General features: G+C 32.4%; 1 protein-coding gene across 1 annotated transcript in view; it reads right to left on the bottom strand.

Moving 5' to 3' along the window:
- The window catches only part of LOC107741997 (CLIP-associating protein 1-B-like), a gene marked incomplete at its 5' end in the record, with an annotated part of 39,186 nt that extends 15,166 nt beyond the window's left edge, over positions 1-24,020 (bottom strand). Inside the window, 20 exons of the mRNA XM_016554843.1 lie at positions 1,403-1,453; positions 3,118-3,196; positions 3,318-3,427; positions 4,323-4,386; positions 5,441-5,685; positions 7,385-7,408; positions 7,512-7,591; positions 9,321-9,380; positions 10,180-10,205; positions 12,897-12,933; positions 14,456-14,614; positions 16,110-16,148; positions 16,631-16,738; positions 17,956-17,976; positions 19,061-19,231; positions 20,545-20,591; positions 20,684-20,851; positions 22,047-22,124; positions 23,384-23,443; positions 23,932-24,020. Coding sequence (XP_016410329.1) covers positions 1,403-1,453; positions 3,118-3,196; positions 3,318-3,427; positions 4,323-4,386; positions 5,441-5,685; positions 7,385-7,408; positions 7,512-7,591; positions 9,321-9,380; positions 10,180-10,205; positions 12,897-12,933; positions 14,456-14,614; positions 16,110-16,148; positions 16,631-16,738; positions 17,956-17,976; positions 19,061-19,231; positions 20,545-20,591; positions 20,684-20,851; positions 22,047-22,124; positions 23,384-23,443; positions 23,932-24,020 — 1,716 coding nt within the window. The remainder of the gene's footprint in view (positions 1-1,402; positions 1,454-3,117; positions 3,197-3,317; positions 3,428-4,322; positions 4,387-5,440; positions 5,686-7,384; positions 7,409-7,511; positions 7,592-9,320; positions 9,381-10,179; positions 10,206-12,896; positions 12,934-14,455; positions 14,615-16,109; positions 16,149-16,630; positions 16,739-17,955; positions 17,977-19,060; positions 19,232-20,544; positions 20,592-20,683; positions 20,852-22,046; positions 22,125-23,383; positions 23,444-23,931) is intronic.
- Positions 24,021-24,309: the final 289 nt, after the last annotated feature.

Here is a 24,309-nt window from a genome sequence, read left to right as displayed (position 1 = left end):
TAATAAACTGAGTTATATGTTTTTGGAAATAAACTCTTCATATACTGTTATGGTTTTATTAATATTTTAAATTAGATTTTATTAGTTTTTTTATATCATCAGTTTTAATTTTAGTTTCATGTTTAGTAATGTTATGTAATTTTTGTTTTTTAAATAATACTTTTTATGTTTCACTTATTTTAATTTTTATTACAGTTTAAATTTTATTTTTATTTTTAAATGTTGGTATGTTATTTCTTATTAGTTTGTGTTTTTAAAATAATAAAATTTTAAAAAAAATGTTTTTTATTTATTTGCAGTTAAAATTTTACTAATTTTATGCCATGTAATTTTGATTCATTTTTGTTTTTTTAAATAATAATATTTATGTTTAATTTATTTTTATCTATATCCAATTAAATTTTTGGTAACTTTGTTATGTAATTTCTTAGTTTTTTTTAATAGCACTATTAAGGTTTTCTTTTTTATTTATTTTCAGTGGAATTTTAAATAATTCTGTTTGTAATATTTAATAGTTTTTGTTTTTATAAATAATACTATTTGGGGTTTATTTTATTTTTTATTTATATCCAGTAAAATTTGAGTAATTTATGTAATATTTGTTAGTTTTTTTAAGTAATATAATTTATGTTTATTTATTTCCAGTTAAAAGATTAGTAATTTTGTTATGTAATTTTTTTTTGTTATTAGTTTTTGTGTTTTAAAATAATACTGTTTGGGTTTAATTTATTTGTATTGATTTCAAGTTAAAATTGTAGTAATTTTATGTCATGTAATTTTTATTAGTTTTTTTTTTAATAATTCTATTTAGATTTAATTTATTTTTATTTATCTCCAGTTAAATGTTAGTAATTTTTGTTATTTTTAGTTTTTATTAAGTGATACATTTATGTTAATTTTTTTTTTTTTTTCCAGTTCAAAGTTTAGCAATTTTGTTGTTATTTTTTTTAAGTAACACTATTTAGGTTTTTATTTATGAATGGACAAAATGTCTGTCCCTCACATCCCTGTTTTTTTTTAATTCATGCCAAAATAAATCTGCACTGCCGAAGGTCAAAGGTCATTCAAGTGCTTCAGAAGGTGTTAGTGGCTCAGAAAGGAGGAAAGACGGTTATCAGCTGCCATGCTGAAACATCAGATCAAAACCCTCCAGACAGCAGCAGTGTTAGACAAGCCCAGCGTCACCTCCGCAGGCAGTCAGGAGGTCAAAGGTCAAGGGTCACTACCTGCTTACATCTCTCCTCCAGGTTACTTTCCCCCGGCAGGGAGGCCACAGTGGAGCTCCTGCCCGACGCCTCCTCATTCAGCCAGATATGAAGCGTCTGAGACACACCACAGCTCACTTTGACAAACCCAACTTCAGCCGGAGCCTCACAGAAAAGAAGAGGAAAAACACACTGACCTTCCTGATGTCTGAGCTCTTCGGCTCTGTGGTCCACGTCATGATTCGCACACACACACACACGCACACAAACACACACACACACACACACACGCGCGCACACACACACGCACGCACACAAACATACACACACACGCACACAAACACACACACGTTGGTTTTTATGTTTTATGGGTTCATTCCATAGGCGTAATGTTTTTTCTACTGTACAAACTGTATTTTCTATCCCCTTACCCTAACCCTACACCTAAACCTGCCCCTCACACAAAACTACAGCCATTTTTACATTTTGTAAAGTTTAGTATGTTTTTAAAGCTATTTTAATTATGAGGACTTAGAAAGTGTCTTCATAATCAACATGTGATTCAAATGATTCAAAGACATTCACATGGTTTGATAACACTACAATCAGGGTTATTATAGTTATAAAATAAACGTTAAATGAAATAAAATATAAAAATTTATTATATTTCAGTTAGTTTCCAAGGCAACATTTCTCATTTTTATTTTTAGTTTAACATGACGTTCTAAAAACTAAAACTGAAATAAAAATTAATAAAAACTATGCAGACATACTTTTTAAAAAATACTAAAAAAAGAGACAAAAACATAACAAAATTCCTAAAACATTAACTAAAATTACGATGAACACAGAAAATATAAATATAAAAAATATTTAAATATTGATCAAAACTATATAGACATTTAAAAAATGACAAAAGCACAACAAAATTTTTTAAATAATTCAAAATATTAATAAAAACCATAATAGTACTTCAGTGATACCATTTAACACTGTTTACAATAAGGTTGATTTGTTACCATTTATTATTTTTAGTTAATGTTAATTTCAACATCTATTAATACATTATTACAGTCAAAAGTATTTGCTAATATTTAATAGATCTGAGCAACATGAACTAACAATAAACAGCATGTTTTATTATCTAACAATAATAAGGATTAATAAGTACTGTAACAAATAAATTGCTCATTGTTAGTTAAAATTAGCAAATGCATTAACAACGTGTTAACAATGGTGTTTGAAAGAAAAGTTCAATGACAATCATACGAAATGTATAAACCAGACATTCGGCAAGGAAGCACATTTATGATAATTATTAATAATTCAGCTATTTTCCATAACATTATTCAAATAGTATTTTTCTATTTTATTTCAAATTGTATTGTTATTATTATTTCAAATATTATTTTTATTCAAAATGTTTTAATTTGGTGGTTTGATGGACATTAAAATAAAGCAATAAGAAGCTGTGGTTTACAGTGAATTTATAACAGCTAAGGGGCGTTGTTAGGCACGACGCGGAGCTGTTATAAATTCACTGTAAACCACGGCTTCACGGGGCTTATTGCTTTTATAAAACGGTTATTCCATATACGTAGTAAGGTTTCACAAAATAAAACAGAGCACATAAAGTGTAATGATATTAATAAAAACAGTATTCTTCCACCAAACAATGTAGTTCCTCAGAAACAGTTGTGGTTGCAACAAAGTGGTTGCCGAGCAACACACAAACGTAAACAAAGGTGTATGTTTGTAGAGTAATTTACAACAGCTTCGAACGCGGCTCAACCAATCAGAATCAAGCACCGGAACTATCCGTTTTATAAGTTATTTTTGGACACTGGTTATGAGCTCAATTGAAGCAGAGCAGGAAAACGTTGGGAAATGAGAAAATAAAGTCCAGACCGACCTTGAGGTTTGGGGTCTGAGTCTGATCCACGATAAACCGCATCAGGATGTTGAACTGCTGATTGTACGGAAAAGAGTCCCTGCGAAAACCAGGACGGAAAGAAGAAAATAAACAACGACTACAGGACAAAAATACAGAAATACAGTTCACTGCTGAACACTCTTGAACGCTTTATAGTACAAGCTGTGCTGGTTTCAGACCTGGTGACGTCGAGGGCCCGCTGAACTTTGGCCTGAACGGAGCCCAGAAGATCGGCCCCCATTTTCTTCAGCAGCTGCGTGAGCAGAATGAAGAGCCAGTCCTGAAGATCCTCTAAACAAACACACACACTCACACACACACACACACACACACACTCACACACACACACACATCGGTGTAGAAACACAGGAAATGTGATTTAGCATCTCTGCTGTAGCTTCATCTGAACTGAATGTTTTAATTGTTGCTTCATGTCAGTCTTTGGCCGCTGCATCTTTTCGAACGCAACAGCACATTCTGTATGAACTAGAATAAAATTAATTAATTAATAATTAATGCATTAAAATAAAAATAATTAATTGAAAAATGTTTAATATATTTTTAAAAATTATTTTATTTCAGGTATTTTTATTTTCATATATTTAAGCTGAAGTACTAAAATAATTCAAAATAAACATGAAATAAAAATTTTTTTTACATTTAATTACATTTTAATTTGAAACATTATAGACGTTTAAATAGTATTATAATATTATAAAAGAATAGTATTTTATTTCAACTAGTTGACAAGGCAATATTTCTCATTTAGCTTGACATGATGTATTAAAATAACTAAAACCAAACTAAAAATGAATAAAACTATAAAGACGTTTAAAAAATAATAAAAATGACAATAACACAACAAAATCACTAAAACTTGAACCTTGAAATTTAATTAAAATAAAAACTACAAATTAAAAAAAATTAATAAAAAAACAGAAAATACAAAAATAAAAACTATTGCTCTCAAAGGTACTAAAATAACATTTGTGTGAGCGGCCCCAAGTTTTTAAAATGTATTTGTTTGCCAAGATTTTCAGGTTCGAATCACTTACTCTCTGAAGCATCGGCCCAAAGCAGCAGCAGAACATAAAACAGAACAAAAGTCATCAGCATTAGAAGTCAAAACAAACATAAGCATGATTTAATGAAACTGTGAATGAATGAAGATGATGAAAGGTCACCTTGCTGTGAGGATCTGCAAACATCCGGGTGAAGATCTCACACAGTCTCTTCAGCTCCACACGACTGAAACACATATATATAGACACTCACATCTTTACATCTGTAATACAATTCAGATTTCTAATGCACTTTTTAAGACACAATCATATTGTTCACATCAAAATCGAAAAACTGCAAATGGTATTATCATCAGAAATCTTCTAAAAAAAAAAAAGCACTTCTAAAATGATATTTAATGTCAAACTAAATTATACTAAACATATATATATACATTAAAATGATCAAACTAAATAATTAAGAAGATGCACAGATATAGAAATTTGGACCGATATTAGTAATTACATTTTTTTTTTTTAAATAAACTTATTTTAATAAAATTAAATATTGAAATAAATATATCTCTATATTTTTTTTCTATTCTTAGTAACCAGTGTAGTTAATGCTGCATGTACCTGAGGACTCTTAGTAATTAATTTATTAATAAAAAATTTTAGTAAAATTAAAACAATTTATATTTTTATAAAATTGAAATAAACTAAATAATTATGAAGGTGCACAGATTTAGAGATGTGGACTGATATTAGTAATTTAATTTTTAAATGACATAATTTTAATCAAATTAAAATATGTAATATAATTGTTATTTTTATTTTGTAGTAACCAGTGTAGTAGATGCCGAATGACTCTTCATACATTTTGTTTAATAAAATAAAAAGAATATAGATTACCAAAATGTAAATTATCAAAATAAATAATTAAGAAGGTGCACAGATATAAATATTTGGGCTGATATTAGTAATTATTATTCTTTATTTTTTTTTATAAAATGTAATAAAATATTTATAGAAATATATAATAATAATTAATATTCTTATAATTTTTTTAACATTTCTCAGTAAGCGGTGCAGTTGGTGGCCCTTTCTGGTGCAGTCATGGCCTAATGGTTAGAGAGTCGGACTTGCAACCTGAAGGTTGCGGGTTCGAGTCTCAGGTCCAGTGGGAGAGTGAATAACCAGCACTCTCTTCCACCTTCAATACCACGACCGAGGTGAGACGCTTGAGTTTAAAGGTTAAATGCAGAGCACAAATTCTATGGGTCACACGTCACTTCACTTACCTGAGCACTCTTTGGCTCTTCAGGAGGTTCTGGAGTCCCAGCAGCCCTTCTTTCCTCTCGGAGCAGTTGGAGCTGGCGCAGTGGTTCAGGATCTCGGCCACGTCCTCCGTCTGACGCAGGTAATGTGGAGCGGCGCTGTTACGGGAGCTGAAGGAGCGTTCGGAGCAGGCGCTGGATGCGTCGCTGTTGGCGTCGTCATCCGAGTACATGCCGGGAGATTCGTACCGCCGCCGCATCGGCCTCCGCTGCAGCACAAAGATGACTTACAAACACTACATATACACTACCAAGTGAAGAGTAAGATTTGTAATGTTTTTAAAGAAGTCTCTTCTGCTCACCAAGCCTGCATTTATTTAATCCAAAGTACAGCAAAAGCAGTAATATTGTGAAATATTTTTGCTATTTAAAATAACTGCTTTCTATTTGAATATATTTTAAAATGTAATTTATTTCTGTGATTTCAAAGCTGAATTTTCAGCATCATTACTCCAGTGTAGTGGATCCTTCAGAAATCATTCTAATATGCTGATTTGCTGCTTAAGAAACATTTATTATTATTATTATTATTATCAATATTTAAAACAGTTGAGCACATTTTTACAAAAACATTGTTACAAAAGACTTCTATTTCAGATAAATGCTTTTCTTCTGAACATTCTATTCATCAAAGAAACCTGAAAAATTCTACTCCGCTGTTTTCAACATAATAATAATAATAATAAATGTTTTTTGAGCAGCAAATCAGAATTTTAGAATGATTTCTGAAGGATCATGTGACTGGAGTAATAAATTACATTTTAAAATATATTCAAATAGAATTCAGTTATTTTAAATAGTAAAAATATTTCAAAATTGTACTGTTTTCACTGTACTTTGGATCAAATAAATGCACTGCAGGCTTGGTGAGCAGAAAATCATTCAAAAATTCAAAAAACATTAAAAATCTTACTGTTCAAAAACTTTTGACTGCTAGAGTACATCTGTGAAATATTACTAAGATTACGCCACGATGCATGCAGCTAAAACCTAAAGGAACGAACACTGATTAGACAGAAAAGAGACATGCAAAGGATTGACGGTCATGGATGTTTTTGAACAATTACATGCATGTGAATGTAAGTGAATACAGCTGAATCCCATGGCCAGAACAAAAGCCATCTCAAAATCAAAAGGAAAAAATTAAAAAATATACACCATCATTGAAATATTTGGGGTCAGTATTTTTTTTTGTTCATATAAATTATTAATATAATTTTTTTATAAGTTAATAAATAATATTACTAATTAATAAATTATTATTATTCATCAACAGTGACAGTAAAGACGTTTATAATGTTACAAAACATTTCTATTTCAAATAAATGCTGTTCTTTTGAACTTTCTATTCATCTGTGAATCCTGAAAAATAAAATGCATCACGGCTTCCATACAAATATTGGGCTGCACAACTGTTTTCAACATTGATAATAATAATAAGTTATAATCAGAAAATCTTGAGCAGCAAATTAGAATGATTTCTGAAGGATCATGTGATACTGAAGACTGGAGTAATGACGCTGAAAATTCAGGTTTAATCAAAGAAATAAATTACATTTCAACACATATTCACATAGAAAACAGTTATTTGAAATTGTAATAATATTTCACAATTTTTACTGTATTTTTGACCAAATAAATGCAGCCTTGATGAGCAGAAGAGACTTCATTCAAAAACATAAAAACAAAATAACGACCCCAAACGGTATGAAAATTAAGGCTATTTTAGGACTTTTTTGCATTAGGACATTGTTTTCATGCCAAACACGTTGAAATATTCTCATCTCACTTTTTATACTATATTATACGTTTGTATGAAATGCCACAGACATGATTGGTTTATGAAAGAAATTATGGTGAAGATTTTGAGAGGAAAAACACTCAATCAGGTGTCCATAAACCAACTACCTTATTCCTGGAGTCTCCTAAAAGCTGCAGGGTTTCCAGACAAATGCAGAGGGACAGTAAAGACAAAGACATCAGGAATATGATGACGGATAATAATCAGACTGGAGATGGAGGACGTGATTCTCACCAGAGCGTCTGCCACGGCCGCCTCCACCTCTGTGCCCGTGTTCAAGATCCGCATGGCCTGATGGATGAGACCGAACCGATCTGACAGAGACAGAGACAGAGACAGAGACGGAGACGGAGAGGGTTCAGTAACCACACACAACATCAATGTTCAGAAAAACCAAACACAGACACTGCATGCTTTTCATTCATCAGCATCACAGCACACAAGCGTACAAACACAGACTGATCTGACTGAAAACATGCAAGAAAACAATACAAACAAAAATCTGCATGTAAGAAAACAAATCAAGAAATTACAAAAAACGCAAGAAATTGAAGTCAAAACAACAGTAAAACTCTCAAAATCAAACACAAATATGCAACGGGGCTCAACAGTCTGAAATAATGCTGAAAATGTATGATTCAAATTGAAATGATTAATTATTCAAATCTGGAAATAAACCAAGTTTTAGGATTTTGAATGAATGCATGAATTACATAAATAAATACATAAAACTAATAAAGAGCAAATGCATAAATATTTAAATATTTAAATAACAATATTTAAGTAAAACTAAAAGCATTTGGTACTTAAAAAAATCATTAACTGAAATAAAATAAAATATAGAATTTTTTTACATTTTTTATTTTATTTTAGCTAAATAATTTCTCATTTTTAATTAGCTTAACGTGATGTACTAATATAACTACATTTAAAACTGAAATAAAAATGTATAAAAACTATAAGTAAAAAAAAATATGACAAAAACACATTACAAAATTACTAAAATTGTAACTAAAATAACAATAGAAAATATCAAATAAAAAAATTATTCAAAATATTACTAAAAACTGATATTGATCTGTATATGAATATAATCAGAATGAATAAGTAAATAAATAAATGAATGTTGTCAAATGGACGAGAAATCTCTTTCTATGTGATTCTGAGGATTATGTTCGTGTGTTATTCAACTTTTGATTCAATTGCTAAGCTGATAACATCATTTTTAATTAAAAAAATGTTTATATTATATTAGAAAAGTACAAAATATAAATTACTACACTTTTGGACCCCACTGTATATTAAAATTATATGATGGCAAACGAGACATACATATTTATTTTTTCACACAAATAAAAACTTCACACAATATTCCATTAAAAAAATAAATAAATAAATAAAATAAAATAAAATAAAATGACAAGGCTGCAAGTAGATTTTGGAAATGGCATAAGGGAGAAATAACACACTACTGCCAATAATCTCAAAATCTCCAAACATCAGCCGATTAACTGGCCTGAAAAATTATTGTCTTGTTTTCAGAAAAAACAAGTCAAAATTAAGTTGTTTATTGCTTGAAACAAGCAAAATAATCTGCCAATGGGGTAAGCAAAATTATCTTATTTCAAACAGAAAACAAGATTATTTTGCTTGTTTCAAAGCAAAAACTCGCTTAATTTTGGCTTGATTTTTCTGAAAACAAGACAATCATTTTTACTTGTCTAGAAAATCTTACTTGATTTAAGAATTTTTTGATATTTTGGCTGGAAACAAGACAAAAAATCTAAGTAAGAAAAGCATTTTTTGCAGTGCATCCAGGGAAACTGAGCTGGTGTTAAAGCTTCATCAGTGACAGTGAATGCAGAGATGGTCTCTGGCGCCACCGTGTGTTTGAGCTCATCTCACAGGAGTCTAAATCTGCTGAAACTCGCTCTAAACCTGGATGTGACTGACAGATACACTTCTGAACAGGTTCAGCATGAGCCCTGTTAAAAACACTGATGATCTGGATTCTGGTGCCGTGACCCGGACTCGTGCAATCACCTGTCTGCAGGACATCGCCAGCCGTCAGCGCGCTGGTGGAGCGAGAGTATCTGTGGGATGCTGGGAAGGATCAGGTCACACACATTTCAGAAACAAACTCTCATTTTACTAGTGACACATAACAGTTTATTCTTTTAGTTCACTAACACACTCGCAAACACAGAGAGTTACATGAAGAGAAATTATAGGAAAGAAATATATGAAATCAACTGGTTAGATTTTAGAGTTTGGATGAAAGATCTGCATTGATTTAGCCAGCAATATAAAATTAGGCAACACTGTGAATATAGCAATAATTTTAAATATACAAATAATAATATTAATATAATATATTATTACTACTATTATTTATATTCAAATTCACCTTTTAAGAAAATCATAAAAATGACAATGTAATGTAATGTAATATAATTTTATTTCAGCTAGTTGACAAGGCAATTATTCTCATTTATCTAAACTTGATATATTAAAATACCTAAAATTTAACTAAAAATTAATAAAAACTATACAGACATTTAAAAACTAATAAATATGAAAAAGCACACAACAAAATTACTAAAACTTTAACTAAATTGAAAATGAAAATTGAAAATTAAAACTAATTCAAAATACAAATTAAAACTATAATAGTCTCTCAATGATAACACTGATATTGACCTGTATATGAATATCATCAAAAGGCTAAAAAATGTTAGCATATATATTTTTAGTCATATCATTCAGTCCTAATGTTTCATGGGATACTAAAGGCGAAACAGAAACATTTAGATCCAAACTCCTCAAAGCAAACCCATTCATAGCTGAAGTGTGAGTAAAGACATGCGCAGGAGTCTGGTCTGGTCTGGTTTTGGGCTCTTACCCAGCGGACTGAACCCTCGAGCCGGACTGGTCAGACACAGACACAGACACACACACACACAGACACAGACACACACGCATGCACGCACGCACGCACACACGCACACACAGACACACACACACACACGCATGCACACACACACACACACACAGACACAGACACAGACACAGACACACACACACAGACACACACACACACACGCATGCACACACACACACACAGACACAGACACAGACACAGACACACACACACAGACACACACACACACACGCATGCACACACACACACACAGACACAGACACAGACACAGACACACACACACAGACACACACACACACACGCATGCACACACACACACACAGACACAGACACAGACACAGACACACACACACAGACACACACACACACACGCATGCACACACACACACACACACAGACACAGACACAGACACACACACGCACACACACGCACGCACGCACGGCAGGAGTCAGCAGAGGAGAAACGTGCAGGTAGAATGAGACCATGAGGAAGACATGACAGCAGAAATAGTAACAGATCAGATGGCGAAGTGCAGCTTAAAATATGATATTAAAATTCAACTTCCCCTTTTAAGACAATCGTAAAAATATGAGATAAAATTTTTTTTTAAATATACAAATAATAATAATTATAATCATAAAAGATAAAAAAAACTTCTTATAATATTAAATAAAATATTATTATTGTTATCTAAATTCAACTTTCCCTTTCAAAACATAATAAAAATGACAAAAAATAAATAAAAATATACAAATAATAATAATTACAATAACTATTGTTATTAGCAGTAGTAGTAGTAGTATATTTAGTTATATTTCTAAACATGCAATTTTACTTTGAAATGAACAAACAAAGAACATAGAAAAAAATTCAACCAAATGTAATGAACTATAGAGAAAAGAACAACAACCAAATAACAAAACAAGAACAAAAGTTTTCAGATGGTGAAGTGCAGCTTAAAACATATTTAAATTCAACTTCCCCTTTCATGATAATCATAAAAGAATATGACATAACATACAAATAATATTATAATAATATAAAATTATAATAAATCAAATGATTTAAATCCAAATTTCTCTGGATTTAAATAATCGTAATGACAATATATATATATATATATATATATATATGATATGCTCAACCAAACATAATAAACAAAAGAGAAAAGAACAACAGTCAAATAAAAAGAAGAACAACAAAGTTTTCAGCTCAATTACAAACAATTACATGTTTACAGCTGAAAGAAGCTAAAGAAGAGAACGGTCCAGACCCAGACAAACTTTTAGTTTATCTGCAGTAAATGATGCTCATAGATTTCAACCACAACGACATGAACACAAACAGAGAGAAGAACCACTGCAGCTGTGAGTCTTCAGTCTGTTCACTGCAGACGTATCGACTGGATCACATGAAGGACAGTGACATGCAGTGCTGCTCACATTGATCACTGACTGCACTGGGTCACATGGATAATAGGCCGTTCAGTGCTTACTAGTTTATTTGCGCAATTTTAACCCACTTACAGAGCATTTGGCTGCTCATTCACTTTATAACTAAAGAAAAATAAAGCATACTGTGTGATGAGCAGGAGATCATTTAACATGCAGACTTCAGTGTTCAAAGGGACCCTATTATGCCCCTTTTTACAAGATGTAATATAAGTCTCAGGTGTCCCCAGAATGTGTTTGTGAAGTCTCAGCTCAAAATACCCCACAGATCATTTATTATATCATTCTGAAAATGCCCATTTTGAGTGGAAGCAGAAACACGCTGTTTTCGTGCATGTCTCTTTAAATGCAAATGAGCTGCTGCTCCCCGCCCCTTTTTCCAGAATAGAGCTGCGCCATTACAGCTCGCGCCTCAGATACTCTGCTAAAAACCATCTGCTTGGTTTTTATTATCATGTCTATTGCACTGAAATCATGCATTTTAAAGCCATATCAGTTTAAACTTTTGATTAAGGGTTTTCTGAGCGCACACATTCGAAGCGAACGCACAGAAAACAGCTGTCATACGGCATGTGAGCACTAAACTAAGTTCTCTTTCATGTCTTATTGCGCTTAAACTGTCAAATACACACAACACAAACTCACAACACAAACACAGTCGGTTATGACTGTGAAGATAAACCGCTGGGAAAGAAATCGCATGTTTATGTTAGATCTGTGCATTAAGTGATTTAGAACGACATGAGGGTGAGTAATTAATGACAGAATTTTCATTTTTGGGTGAACTATCCCTTTAATATGAGCCAAACAATATATAAAAACAGAAAATCACTCACTGCTCTTGACTAGTGTTAATTTCGTTAACAAAAACTATGACGAAAAATGTTTTTAGCCCATGACTAAAACGAGACGATGACGAGACGACAATAAGGTCAATAAACGATAACTATGACTATATCAACATGCAATTTGATGATAAAAGATGAGACTAAAATGCATTCAAAAAATAAAAACTTTACCCAAAACCTCTTTTTATTTTCGTCCAAAAAAGGAGACAAAATATTACTGCGGACTGCTCTACACGCCTCTACTACGCGAACTCTCATGAGTGCGGTTGCCAGATATCAAGAGTTCAAATCCCCAAATCAGAGCTTCGCTGTTACATTGATACATTTTCTGCCCGGTGTTTTGCTTATTTGATTGCAGTCTGGCTATTTTAAGCACACGCTCGCTCTTTATTGCGGAAGCGCCGCTGCAGATGATCTGAATACAGCAACAAACAAGCTGGAGTTTAGCGATCTAAATAAAAGCATAATTCAGCCGGTCTGTGTTCTGTCATGAGTCTCAACTATATTGTTTGCGATTGTGATCGCTGAATAAATGCACTTACTCAACCGCTGTTGTTTTAATAGAGAAACATAGGCTATTGCAATTTGGAATTAGTGGAATTACTATTAGGAATTTCACTGTTATAATATTTTTTTTTTTTACCAGTTTTCATAATGTAGACAGAGAGAGTGCATAAGTCTTTTATATTAATTTATATAACAAAAAGCCTATAATAAATCAGTACACTAGATGAGGTGAAATAAACCATGTGTATGAGTCCACATTCTACTGATTTGTGCTTACTGGTGAAAGTGCAATGTCTGAAATACAAAAGTAAATTTCTCATATGACAACAATCATTACGATTATAATTTTGAGCAAAAATAATTTTAATCAGTTTAACCATTATACAGCATGACGACTAAGATTTCATTGACTAAAACCTGACTAAAATGTTCAGACATTTCGTCGACTAAAACTTGACTAAACAAAAACAGGACAAGGTTGACTAAATACGATAATAACTAAAATGTACATTTGAGTAAGACTAAGACTAAATAAAAAATGGCTGCCAAAATGAATACTGCTGTACGGTTAATGAATAATAATCTTATTGCTAAAATGTCAAGTTTTCATTGATTAAAACTAGACTAAAATACTGAGACTTTTACCCCCGGTTTCACAGACAAGGCTTAAACCTAGTCCCAGATTAAAATGTAAATCTGAGCTGTTTCAACTGAAAGAAACTTGCACTGACTGATCTTAAAACATATCAGTGCCTTTGTTTTGTCTCAAGATGCACACCAGTAATGTTTTTTCTAAGGCATGTTAATAAAAATTACTTAAATGTCCTAATAAGAACTATGGCCTAATCCTGGCTTATTCTAAGCCATGTCTGTGAAACCGGGCCTTAGTTGACTAAAACTTGACCAAAATAAAAATAGGATAAGGTTAACTAAATATGATAAAAGCTAACAAGGACATTTAACACGGGACTAAGACTACGAATAAAACTGAAAATAGCTGACAAAATTAACAGTACTCTTGACTGAATAACTTCTATAGCTTTAATAAGAAGACATTTCTAACTTGAATGCCGCTTTTAAAGGCTCTAGCGTGAAGATAAACATGGCGGATTGTGTGCGGCTCACTCAGGGCGGGGCCTCTGCTAATACGGCAGTGTCAGTCAGCGGCTGTGGGGGCGCGGCCTAAACAATGTGATGTCACACTGCACAGAGAATCAAAACGGCAGGTCTAACGAGACTGATTGGGTTAAATGGAGATAAAAAAATAAGGAGTGGGTGGATTTTTATCATTGTAGGGTGGTTGTGTTCGCACACTGCCAACACATATTTATGTCCAAACACCATGTAAAAGTGGATTTTGCATAATAGGATCCCTTTTAATATTCAACATAAATTTGCATCTGCTAGGCGACCAGATGTAAATGTCTTACCGTCTCGTGCACGGCTGGGACTCGTCTCTCGGCTGCAGCCTTGACTGCGCGGGATCTTACTGCGTTTGTCCGACGACGCTCCAGCGGATCCGGCGGATCGAGGGATTCTCATGGAAGAGCGCGCCAAGAGCTTCCCGGGTGAACTAGAGCGGCTGCCCGCTGTAACACAGATACGCTTAACTTAAACAGTGTTCTGTGACTTGATTTAATGTCAGTGTTACTGTAAATACTGTATATGTCTAGAGTACATCAATACAAGCGGCACATTCATCGGACACATAAACAGAGGCTGTGTAAGGCAGAGACCGTCCACTCGTACATTGATAAATGGAGAAAACATAACACTTAAAATAGCAAGCTTCTGTACAGTTTATCATTATATTATGAATACGTTTAAGAGATCATTTACAAAATTGTGTTTGTTTACAAAATAGGCTTTGTTGTTACAGCCAGAAAATGTGCTTTTTGCATGATTTCAACTTAAGAATCACAATAAATGTTGGCCTTGTTATTGTTATTCCTGATTCTTTCTCACTTTAAACAGACGGAGCTGAATGCACAATGCTGGAAACAATGTTATTTTACTATTATTTATATATACTCTTTTATATCTATTAGAGTTACTTATTATCATTTTGAATTGGCTTTTGAATGGGATTTTTAATTTTTAGTAATTTTGTTATGTGCTTCTGTCTTTTTTATTAGTTTTTAAGAAATATTTCTGAATAGTTTAAACTTATTTTTTAAATTTTAAAAAAGATCTAAAATTCAGTTTCAACTTAATTTTTACTAACTGTCATATTTATTAATTTTCCTTTTTTTTAATATTGATAAAGTTTTAATTTTTTTTTAAATTACATTACTTTTATGTTTTAGCTTAATTTTATTAATTGTGTTATGTGACTGTCATTTTTATTAACTTAAAAAAAATTAAATATTTTTACATTATTTTCAGTTTTAGCTTAATTTTTAGTAATTGTGTTATGTGCTTATGTCATTTTTATAAAAAAAAAATTGTTTTTAAAAATATTTTTAATTTATTTTTTACATTTGTAATTTTTAAATTTTGGGGGGTTTTAGCTTAATTTTTAGTAAATGTGTTTTTTTTATATATTTCTACATTTTATTATTATTGTTATTACAATTTTACAATATTTTTCATTTTTACCCAGATTTTTTAGCAATTGTTTTATGTGCTTTTGTTAGTTTTGTTAATTTTTCATATTTCTAAATCATTTCAATTTATTTTTAAAACATTATTTTACATTCCAGTTTTAGTTTTATCTCATTTAGTAATTTTCATACTTCAACTTAAACTTATTTCAGTTAGTTGCAAAGCAATATTTCAACATTTAAATCATACATTTTTGTTATTTAATATTTATATTTTAGTTTAGTTTAGCTTTATTTCAATTGACAAATAATAGTTTTAGTAGAAGTTAACGATTACTATACTGGCTGGAAATAACTAACCAAGCGCACTACCAAGATGGACGCCGAGTGAACTGACTCGCCTTAAAGTGACTTGACAAAAACAGAGATATGACAGCAAAATAATAATAATAACACATCCGGGAATCAATCGCAACAGTACAGTGGATCATGCTTTCATGACGGAACGCATGCAGACATCAATCCGTGTTTTACTCCGTACCGTGCGTTTTACCCACCACCGGATTAGCCGATCTGGATCCTTGACGCGGGACAGTGAAGAGAAACTACATTACCCATGAGTCCATGCTTCAGCATGAACTACAGCTGATCTAAAGCATGCTGATGTTTATGAGGCGGCACAGGAAGAGAGATGGAGTTCATATCTCTTCATTAAGAGGGATGTCAACCGAAAACACACGAGAGCCACATTATACTGTAGTATAATATATATATTACACTGCAGCCAATGATATTACAGCATACCGTACATCTCTTGATCAAGGTTTATCATTTGTTTAAAGGGACGGTTCACCGCAAAATGAAAACACTGCCATCATTTACTCACCCAAACGCGAACAATGAATGTTTGCAATAAAATCAGACATGAAAGTCCTTTTTTGGTGAACTACCCCTTTAATTGTCTCTATAATATTTCAATCATTTCTGTGTAAAGATATTTGATTGACAAGCATAAATCCTGATCTAGGACAGCTGAACAGGATGATGTAACCAAAAACTCACGTTGTGATTGGGACACAGCTTTGGCTCGGCTCCGCCCCCTACTGTCAGTCACAGAAGCTCCGCCCCCAGCTGCCGTCTTTGAACTCTGTCGTCTTGTTCGCACACGACCTGCAGAAGGACAGAGAAAAAATACAGAACCGTAAAATTATGGATGAACAAAAATCATTTCAGTAACAAACAAAAAAAAACATTTATTTTAATATTTATTTAATAACTATATATTTTATACATTAATATTTTTAATATATAAAAATTAATATCTGATTAAAAACTACAAGAACATTTTGAAAATAGTTTAAGTTATTAGTATGAATATTTATAACTGAAGTGAAACAAATTGAAATATACATTTAGGAATATCTATAAATTTATAATAAAAATGACAAAAGCACATAAAATGACTACAATTTAAACTGAAAACAAAAAGAAAACGGAATAATTTAAATAAAGCTAAAATAAAATTAAATATAAATATTAGATGAAAAACAAACAAAATGAAAATTTTGAAATATACTGAAGTACAAAAATTACTAACTAAAATAAAAGTAAAACTGAAACAAATTAAAATGATTTAGAAATATTTAAAAAACAAAAACTAATAAAAATTACAAAAGCACATAAAATGACTAAAAATTCAACTAAAATCAAAATGAAAACTGAATTGAAATAAAGCTGAAATAAAATGAAATATAAATATTAGATGAAAACATTTACATTTTGAAATGTTGCCTTTGCAACAAATTGTTAAATAAATAATTATTTAAATTAATATTCATATTTTAACAAATAATATACATTTAATTTACAAATAAAATTTAATATACAAATAAAAACAATTTAATAAAATAAAAATAATTAATTTAATATTTAATTATATATATATATATATATATATATAAAAACATAATATTACAAATGCATATACTAATTAAAGTTTTTAAATAAATGCATATTTTAATCAAACAGACATAAACAGAGATTACTTATTGCACAATTCATTTAACTGTGCAAACTGATGCATAGATGCACAAAAACCTAAATACAAAACCCAAACACACAACTTATACTCAACAAACCCAAACTGAACACAGACGCTGTGAAGACTCATGCTGACTGACAAGAACATGTTCAAAACGCTTATTCAAACATATACAGTATTCATATAAATGCTGGAGAATGTTGCATCTTGATTTTATGTCACTTATTTATCAAATTACCCACACTAGCCAATCAACTGGACCCATCTCCTGTGTGCGTCTCAAACAGACTGACGACATTTCAACACAAAACGGCACAGAGTGATAGATGAGACACACACATCTTACCCTCCTCATTACCAGCCGCATCTTTGAGCAAATAAGAGCAGAGGTACAACAGAAGACAACAGCATCAGCGCGTGTTAGAGGAAACCGTTTGGGATCATGCAGGAGTGTATTATTCATCAAAACCCCCTCATATGAACATGTGTGTCAAAACTCATGCTTGGAATAGATTCTAATGCCTGATCCAAAAGCTTGCTTATATTATCCTGATACATAAATATATTTATGCAAACCATGTAAATATAGTCAAAATCAAACAGAACACAAAAACAGATATAGTTTGTCTGGGAATTGTCGACAACATAGCATCTTTCTGTTGTCATGCATAGAATAATAGTAATAATAAATGTATACCATTGGACAATTCAACATTACTTAATTCACTTTTATGTTTCAAAAAAGGCTAAAACATGGCATTAAAATTATCATGTGTAGTCACTTTACAGAAGGTGTGCTAGTTCAACAAGTAAATTGAATAAAAATTTGATCATTTCTAAACTCATTAAATAATGTGATATTCTATAATGAGATATGATTTTTAAAACGTATAATTAAAAAATAATTAATTTAAATGTAATTAATTATACGTTAATTATTTAAATATAAATAGTGCAAGCACGTTCAAAGTTAATGTACTTTAATTATTAATTTAAATATAAATATATATTTTTTATATAAAGTGTATTATTATTTAAATAATAATTAAAATAGCTTAACTGCACAGCCACCTAAAAAGAGTTCTTAAATTTCACACAATCACCTTGTTATCAGGTTGTTCGGCTCTCTACAAAAAAATTATAATTAAAAAATATATATTTAAATAAAATTACATATAATATATAGTATATAAACATTTACAATTAATGCCCTTTAATTATAATTTAAATATAATTATAAATTAATATATATGACATTTATTTATTTATGACATTTATTATTATTAATAATAATTGAAGGACATTAACAGCACAGACACTCACACACAAAAAAATGGGGCCTTAAATTTCACACAATCACCTCATTATGGGATTGTTTGGCTCTCTACATCAGTATTTACTCTGATTACTGTTCTCCACCGCTCTAAACATGTAAGTGTGGGTTGTTTTACCCAGAGAGGCATAGGAACCGGGCGGCAGTGCCGCGGCTGAGCTGAAGGGGGCGGTAGCAGCAACAGCAGGCATTCGTGATTTGGCACTGGCCACGGCGTTAACGTCCACATCGCTGCGCGATCGCTGGAGAGAGCCGGACGAAGAGGATGCGCGAGAACTCACCACTTTAGCTGAGAGAAAGTTAGAGGAAATTATAAATGTTTATGGAACGTATTTAAAGCTGCAGTCCGTAAGTTTTGCCATCTCTGTTTGAAAACCTGTAATTGCAGCTGTGTGTGGAATTATCTAGCTTGTGTGGGTTGTGCTCCGGCGCGGCTCCAGCGCGGATGAATCTAATGTTCTGAAGAGTATGTGTGGCAGTCAGTCACCGCACCGGTGTGAATCCTATACTTAGTAATCACAGATTCTAGCTCGTCTTGGAATATGACCCAAATAAGAATTTTCTCCGTATACTGTCATCTGGACAAGTAAGTAACAAGTCTGCCACGTTTGTTCTGACCAACTGAGGAAAAAAGCATTACCATAAATCTCGCTACAAATGGTGATTAAATCTAAAGATCGGTTAGCTCATATCACATCAAACCGTGCAAATTATTATTATTGTTATACTTTATTCTCAGATTAATCAGCATTGCGTGACTATGAGTTTAGTGTGCATTAGCGTGTAGATTTCAATTTCTGCAGTCTAATCTCTAATTCCGCCATCAAAATGATACATTTAATTATTCCGGCTGCTGTGAGAAAAGGCTATAAACGATCGGCCAGCTGCAGGATCCTCACATGCGATCGCCTAGTAGCCGGGACAACTTCTTTATGTCACTTCGTAATGACGCAGTGCCATGCTCGAATTTCCCGCGAAAACCTACCCTTACCACTCAAACTAGAAAACATTATTATAAGCTAACCGTTGTTAATCGGGCTAAAGTAAGGAGATAGTTGTGAACACTGGCTGGTTATGTACTTGCTCAAATATTGATTTCGGATCATTTTTAACCAAAAAAAGTTATGGACTGCAGCTTTAATGAAACTGTAGTATCAGCATAAACATACATCTATGGAAACCCGTTTCCCAAAACACCTGAATAAAATTTTTAAAAAGTAAATGCGAGTTTACATCTCGCAATTCTGATTTTTTTTCTCGCAAATGTGACTTTGTATCTTGCAATTTTTTTTTTAGGAGGAAAAAAGACTGATATGTTCTCAGAATTGTGAGATATAAACTCACAATTCTGAAGAAAAGAAGTCAGTTGTCAGTTTCTCAGAATTGCGACTTTATTTCTCAGAACTACGATGTTATATCTCACAATTATGAGTTTTTTCTTGCTATTGCGAGTTTATATTACGCAATTCTGAGGAAAAAAAATAAAAACTCGCAATTGCGAGAAAAAAAATGTTTACCTTTTTTATTTTTTATTCAGTGGTGAAAACGAGCTTCCATATACATCTATACTGCTATTTTACAAAAAAACTTGTACATTCTCACTTTTGCTCAAGTTGCTCCCGACAGGTGTTTTAGCAGACAGCAGCCGACTACGAGACAAATTAAGAGTGTGAAAACACAAAGATTCAAGAGTGAAAGCTCATTTACACACTAACGAGTCTTAATTGAGAGCGTTTCTCACTTGAGGCTCTCCTGCGAGCTGGAGGACGAGCGGTCGGACTGCGGCAGAGACATGATGCTGTCGGAGCTCTTCAGGTGAGACTGCAGCGCTTTCTGATAGGTCAGTTCCAGCGCCTGAAACAGATGCTCCGCCTCCTTACTGAAGTGGGCGTGGAAACCCCAGTAACATCTACAAAACATTCATTCAGATTACAGCTGCTCGTCAACATCATCTCACTGTAATAAACTCAATGCTCGAGTTATCAAAATGGATGCACAACATATAAATGACCATACTGATATCACCCAATATTTATTTTATGAGCATCAGTGCAATTAGGCTGATATTAGAGTTTTTTTTTTCTCTAGGCTACACAGTTGTTAGTGCTAAACAGTTATCTAGTATTGTCACTATTCTACATTGTAATCAGGGTTATTGTTAACTAAAACTAAAACCATAGAAATACATTTTCATTACATGAATAAAATAAACATTATCTGAAATTAAAAAAAAACAAAACATTTCATTTTACCTGGCTGCCAAGGCAACATTTCTATTTTTTTAAAACACATTTACACATTAAAATTTACATATACATAAATATATTTATATATAAAATGTATTTTTATTTAAATAATAACTAATAAACATTAATGGCATAGACACCAACAAAATAAATAATAAAAATAGGCACTACATTTTATACAATCACATCATTATTGGATTGTCTGGCTCTCTACAAAAACGATTATACTTTAAAAAAGAAAAAGAAAAACTAAAATTTAAATAAATTTAAACAAAAATATAAACAGAACATTTTATATATATATATATATATATATATACATATAAAAAAAAAGTAATATAATCCATAGATATTTAAAAAAATAATAATAATAAAAATGACAAAACACACACACACACACACACACACACACACACACACACATACACACACAAAACCACTAAAACTTAAACTAAAATTACAATTAAAAAAAGACAACATAGAAATAAAAAATTCAAAACATTCAAATATTAACAAAAACTATTACAGTAAATATAATAAAACATGACAAACTAAAACCTAATAAAATCTATACAGACATGTTAAAAAAATTATTAATAAAAATGGCAAACAAAATTACTAAAACAGAAAACATAAAAATCAAAACATTCAAAATAATAAAAACTATGATAGTAAATGATACTAAAATATAGCTGATTGTAATCTTTTGATGCCTGAATTTTTTCCAAAATCAGCTCATTTTGGTCTGCATTTCAGTTTTTTACATTGAGCGAATCCCTTCTGTGATGAGATGATTTGGATATCAACAATCATGTTATCATCATTATTATTATTAAACACAAACACAGAATCACTCACTTCCTAGCGACTGATCTGGCCTCAGAGTCGGCATCATGAACTCCTTTCTTAATGGTTTCCATCAGGACAGCGACGTGCCTGAGGAGACGAGAGGATAAAAACTGTGAGTCCATTCAGCGGCTCTGCCAAACTCCACCACAGCAGAACACGAGCTGGAATCAATCAATCAGATGAAACCCGATTCTGCATCCATTAAACGGGAAGCGCTGGCGAAGGCGAGGTGACATTGCCATGGCCAACATGCGCGGGTTCATCAAGGACATCAGCCTGATTCTGAGTGTGTATGCGCTCATGAAGACCTGATCTCATCTGTGAGAGCCTTTCTGAGATGAGACATGGACACTAGATCCTCTCCTGAGGATCCAGACTGTCACTGTGTCATCGGGTTTCATAAATGGAGCTTTCCATCTGCTCAAAGTCAAGAGTGAAGCCACTCTGAAACTGTCATCTGTCAAGGTATTTAAAGAACCAGTTCACCCAAAAATCATCCTCAGGCCATCCGAGATTAGGATGAGTTTGTTTCTTCATCAGATTTGGAGAAATGCAGCATTGCATCAGTGTCTCAGCAATGGATGCTCTGCAGTGAATAGGTGCCGTCAGAATGAGAGTCCAAACAGGACTGCAGTGGTGTGGATTACTTGTGGATTATTGTGATGTTTTTATCAGCTGTTTGGACTCTCATTCTGACGGCATCCATTCACTGCAGAGCATCCATTGGTGAGACACTGATGCAGTGCTACATTTCTCCAAATCTGATGAAGAAACAAACTCGTCTACATCTCAGATGACCTGAGGGTGAGCACATTTACAGCACATTTTCATTTTGGGTGAACTATTCCTTTAACATAGTTAAACCACAACTACACTGACAGTTACTCACAAAAAGTAGCAGTTTTGTGAACTGGATCAAATGATTTATTAAAGGCAAGGAAAGTTTATTTATATAGCACATTTCATACACAATGGTAATTCAAAGTGCTTTACATAAAATAAATTAAAATAATCATAAAAAATAATCACAACAAGGAATTTAAAAACTTTTAAAATGATTAAAAAATTTATTTAAAATGAATTTAAAACAGTTAAAAATAGAAAATGATTATACATAAAATAACAGTGCAACAAAAATTTACTCAAAAGAACCAGTTCATTTGGATGATTCAGTTTAATGAAACAGTTCAACCAAACGATTTGGTGATATTTAAAAAGCAGTCGCTCATGGAAAATATGAAAAAGAGCAACAAACTACATTATTCAAAACATTTCATTTTGTGTTTCACCGAGGTTTGGAACGACATGCAGGTGAGTGAATGGTGCACTATTGCTTTAATTCTCACCTCTCCAGAGAATTCTTCTGCCACTCCTGAAGCAGAAGATCTAAAAACTCAAAACAGCGTCTGCAAGTCAGAGCAAATATTTCCTGTTAAGATCAGAGTGACTCAAATCAGAGAGGACGTGTGTGTGTGTGTGTGTGTGTGTGTGATTGAGCGAGTGTGTGTGTGTGTTTCAAGTGTACCTTTGCATGATGAAGGTCGACTCCATACATAGACAGTTTCTTTACATTCTCCAGAAAATGCATCTCAGCTTCAGCCGGCGTCATTCCTCTGAGAAACAAACACACAGCCTCAGAGAGTCTGAAATCATTCTCATCGTTAAACCTCCTAAATCTAAACATTAGTCCAGACTAAGTGAGAGCTGATTTGAAGTTATCACATTAAGATTTTGAAGTCAAACATGTTTTTCTGTGGAATATGTGTGTGTGTGAGTGAGTGAGTGAGTGAGTTTGTGTGAGTGAGTGAGTGTGTGTGTGTGTGTGTGAGTGAGTGAGTGTGTGTGTGTGTGAGTGAGTGAGTGAGTGAGTGAGTGAGTGAGTGTGTGTTCTCACCGTCTGACGACCACTGATTTAGATGTGCAGTTGCTGGTCATGATGGGAATCAGACGTGGATAGTGAGTGTGCTGAAGAAGAAACAAACATCACAGAGTGTTACTACAACAACACACGTGCATAAATACAGATATGATCAAATTAATGTTTTGGAAAATTTAATATAAGGATTTCAGGTTTAAAGGGGTCAAATGATGCGATTTCAATTTTTCCTTTCTCTTTGGAGTGTTACAAGCTCTTGGTGCATAAAGAAGATCTGTAAAGTTGCAAAGACTAAAGTCTCAAATCTAAAGAGATATTCTTTATAAAAGTTAAGAGTCAACCACGCCTACCTAAATCGGCTCGTTCTAACACGCCCCCACATACCTACATCACTAT

Source organism: Sinocyclocheilus rhinocerous, unplaced genomic scaffold (genome assembly GCF_001515625.1).
Source record: "Sinocyclocheilus rhinocerous isolate Xijiao unplaced genomic scaffold, SAMN03320098_v1.1 scaffold586, whole genome shotgun sequence".
In the NCBI taxonomy this organism is placed as follows: Eukaryota; Metazoa; Chordata; class Actinopteri; order Cypriniformes; family Cyprinidae; genus Sinocyclocheilus; species Sinocyclocheilus rhinocerous.
Note: the sequence above shows the minus strand (reverse complement) of the source record. Positions and strands in the feature narration are given on the sequence as shown.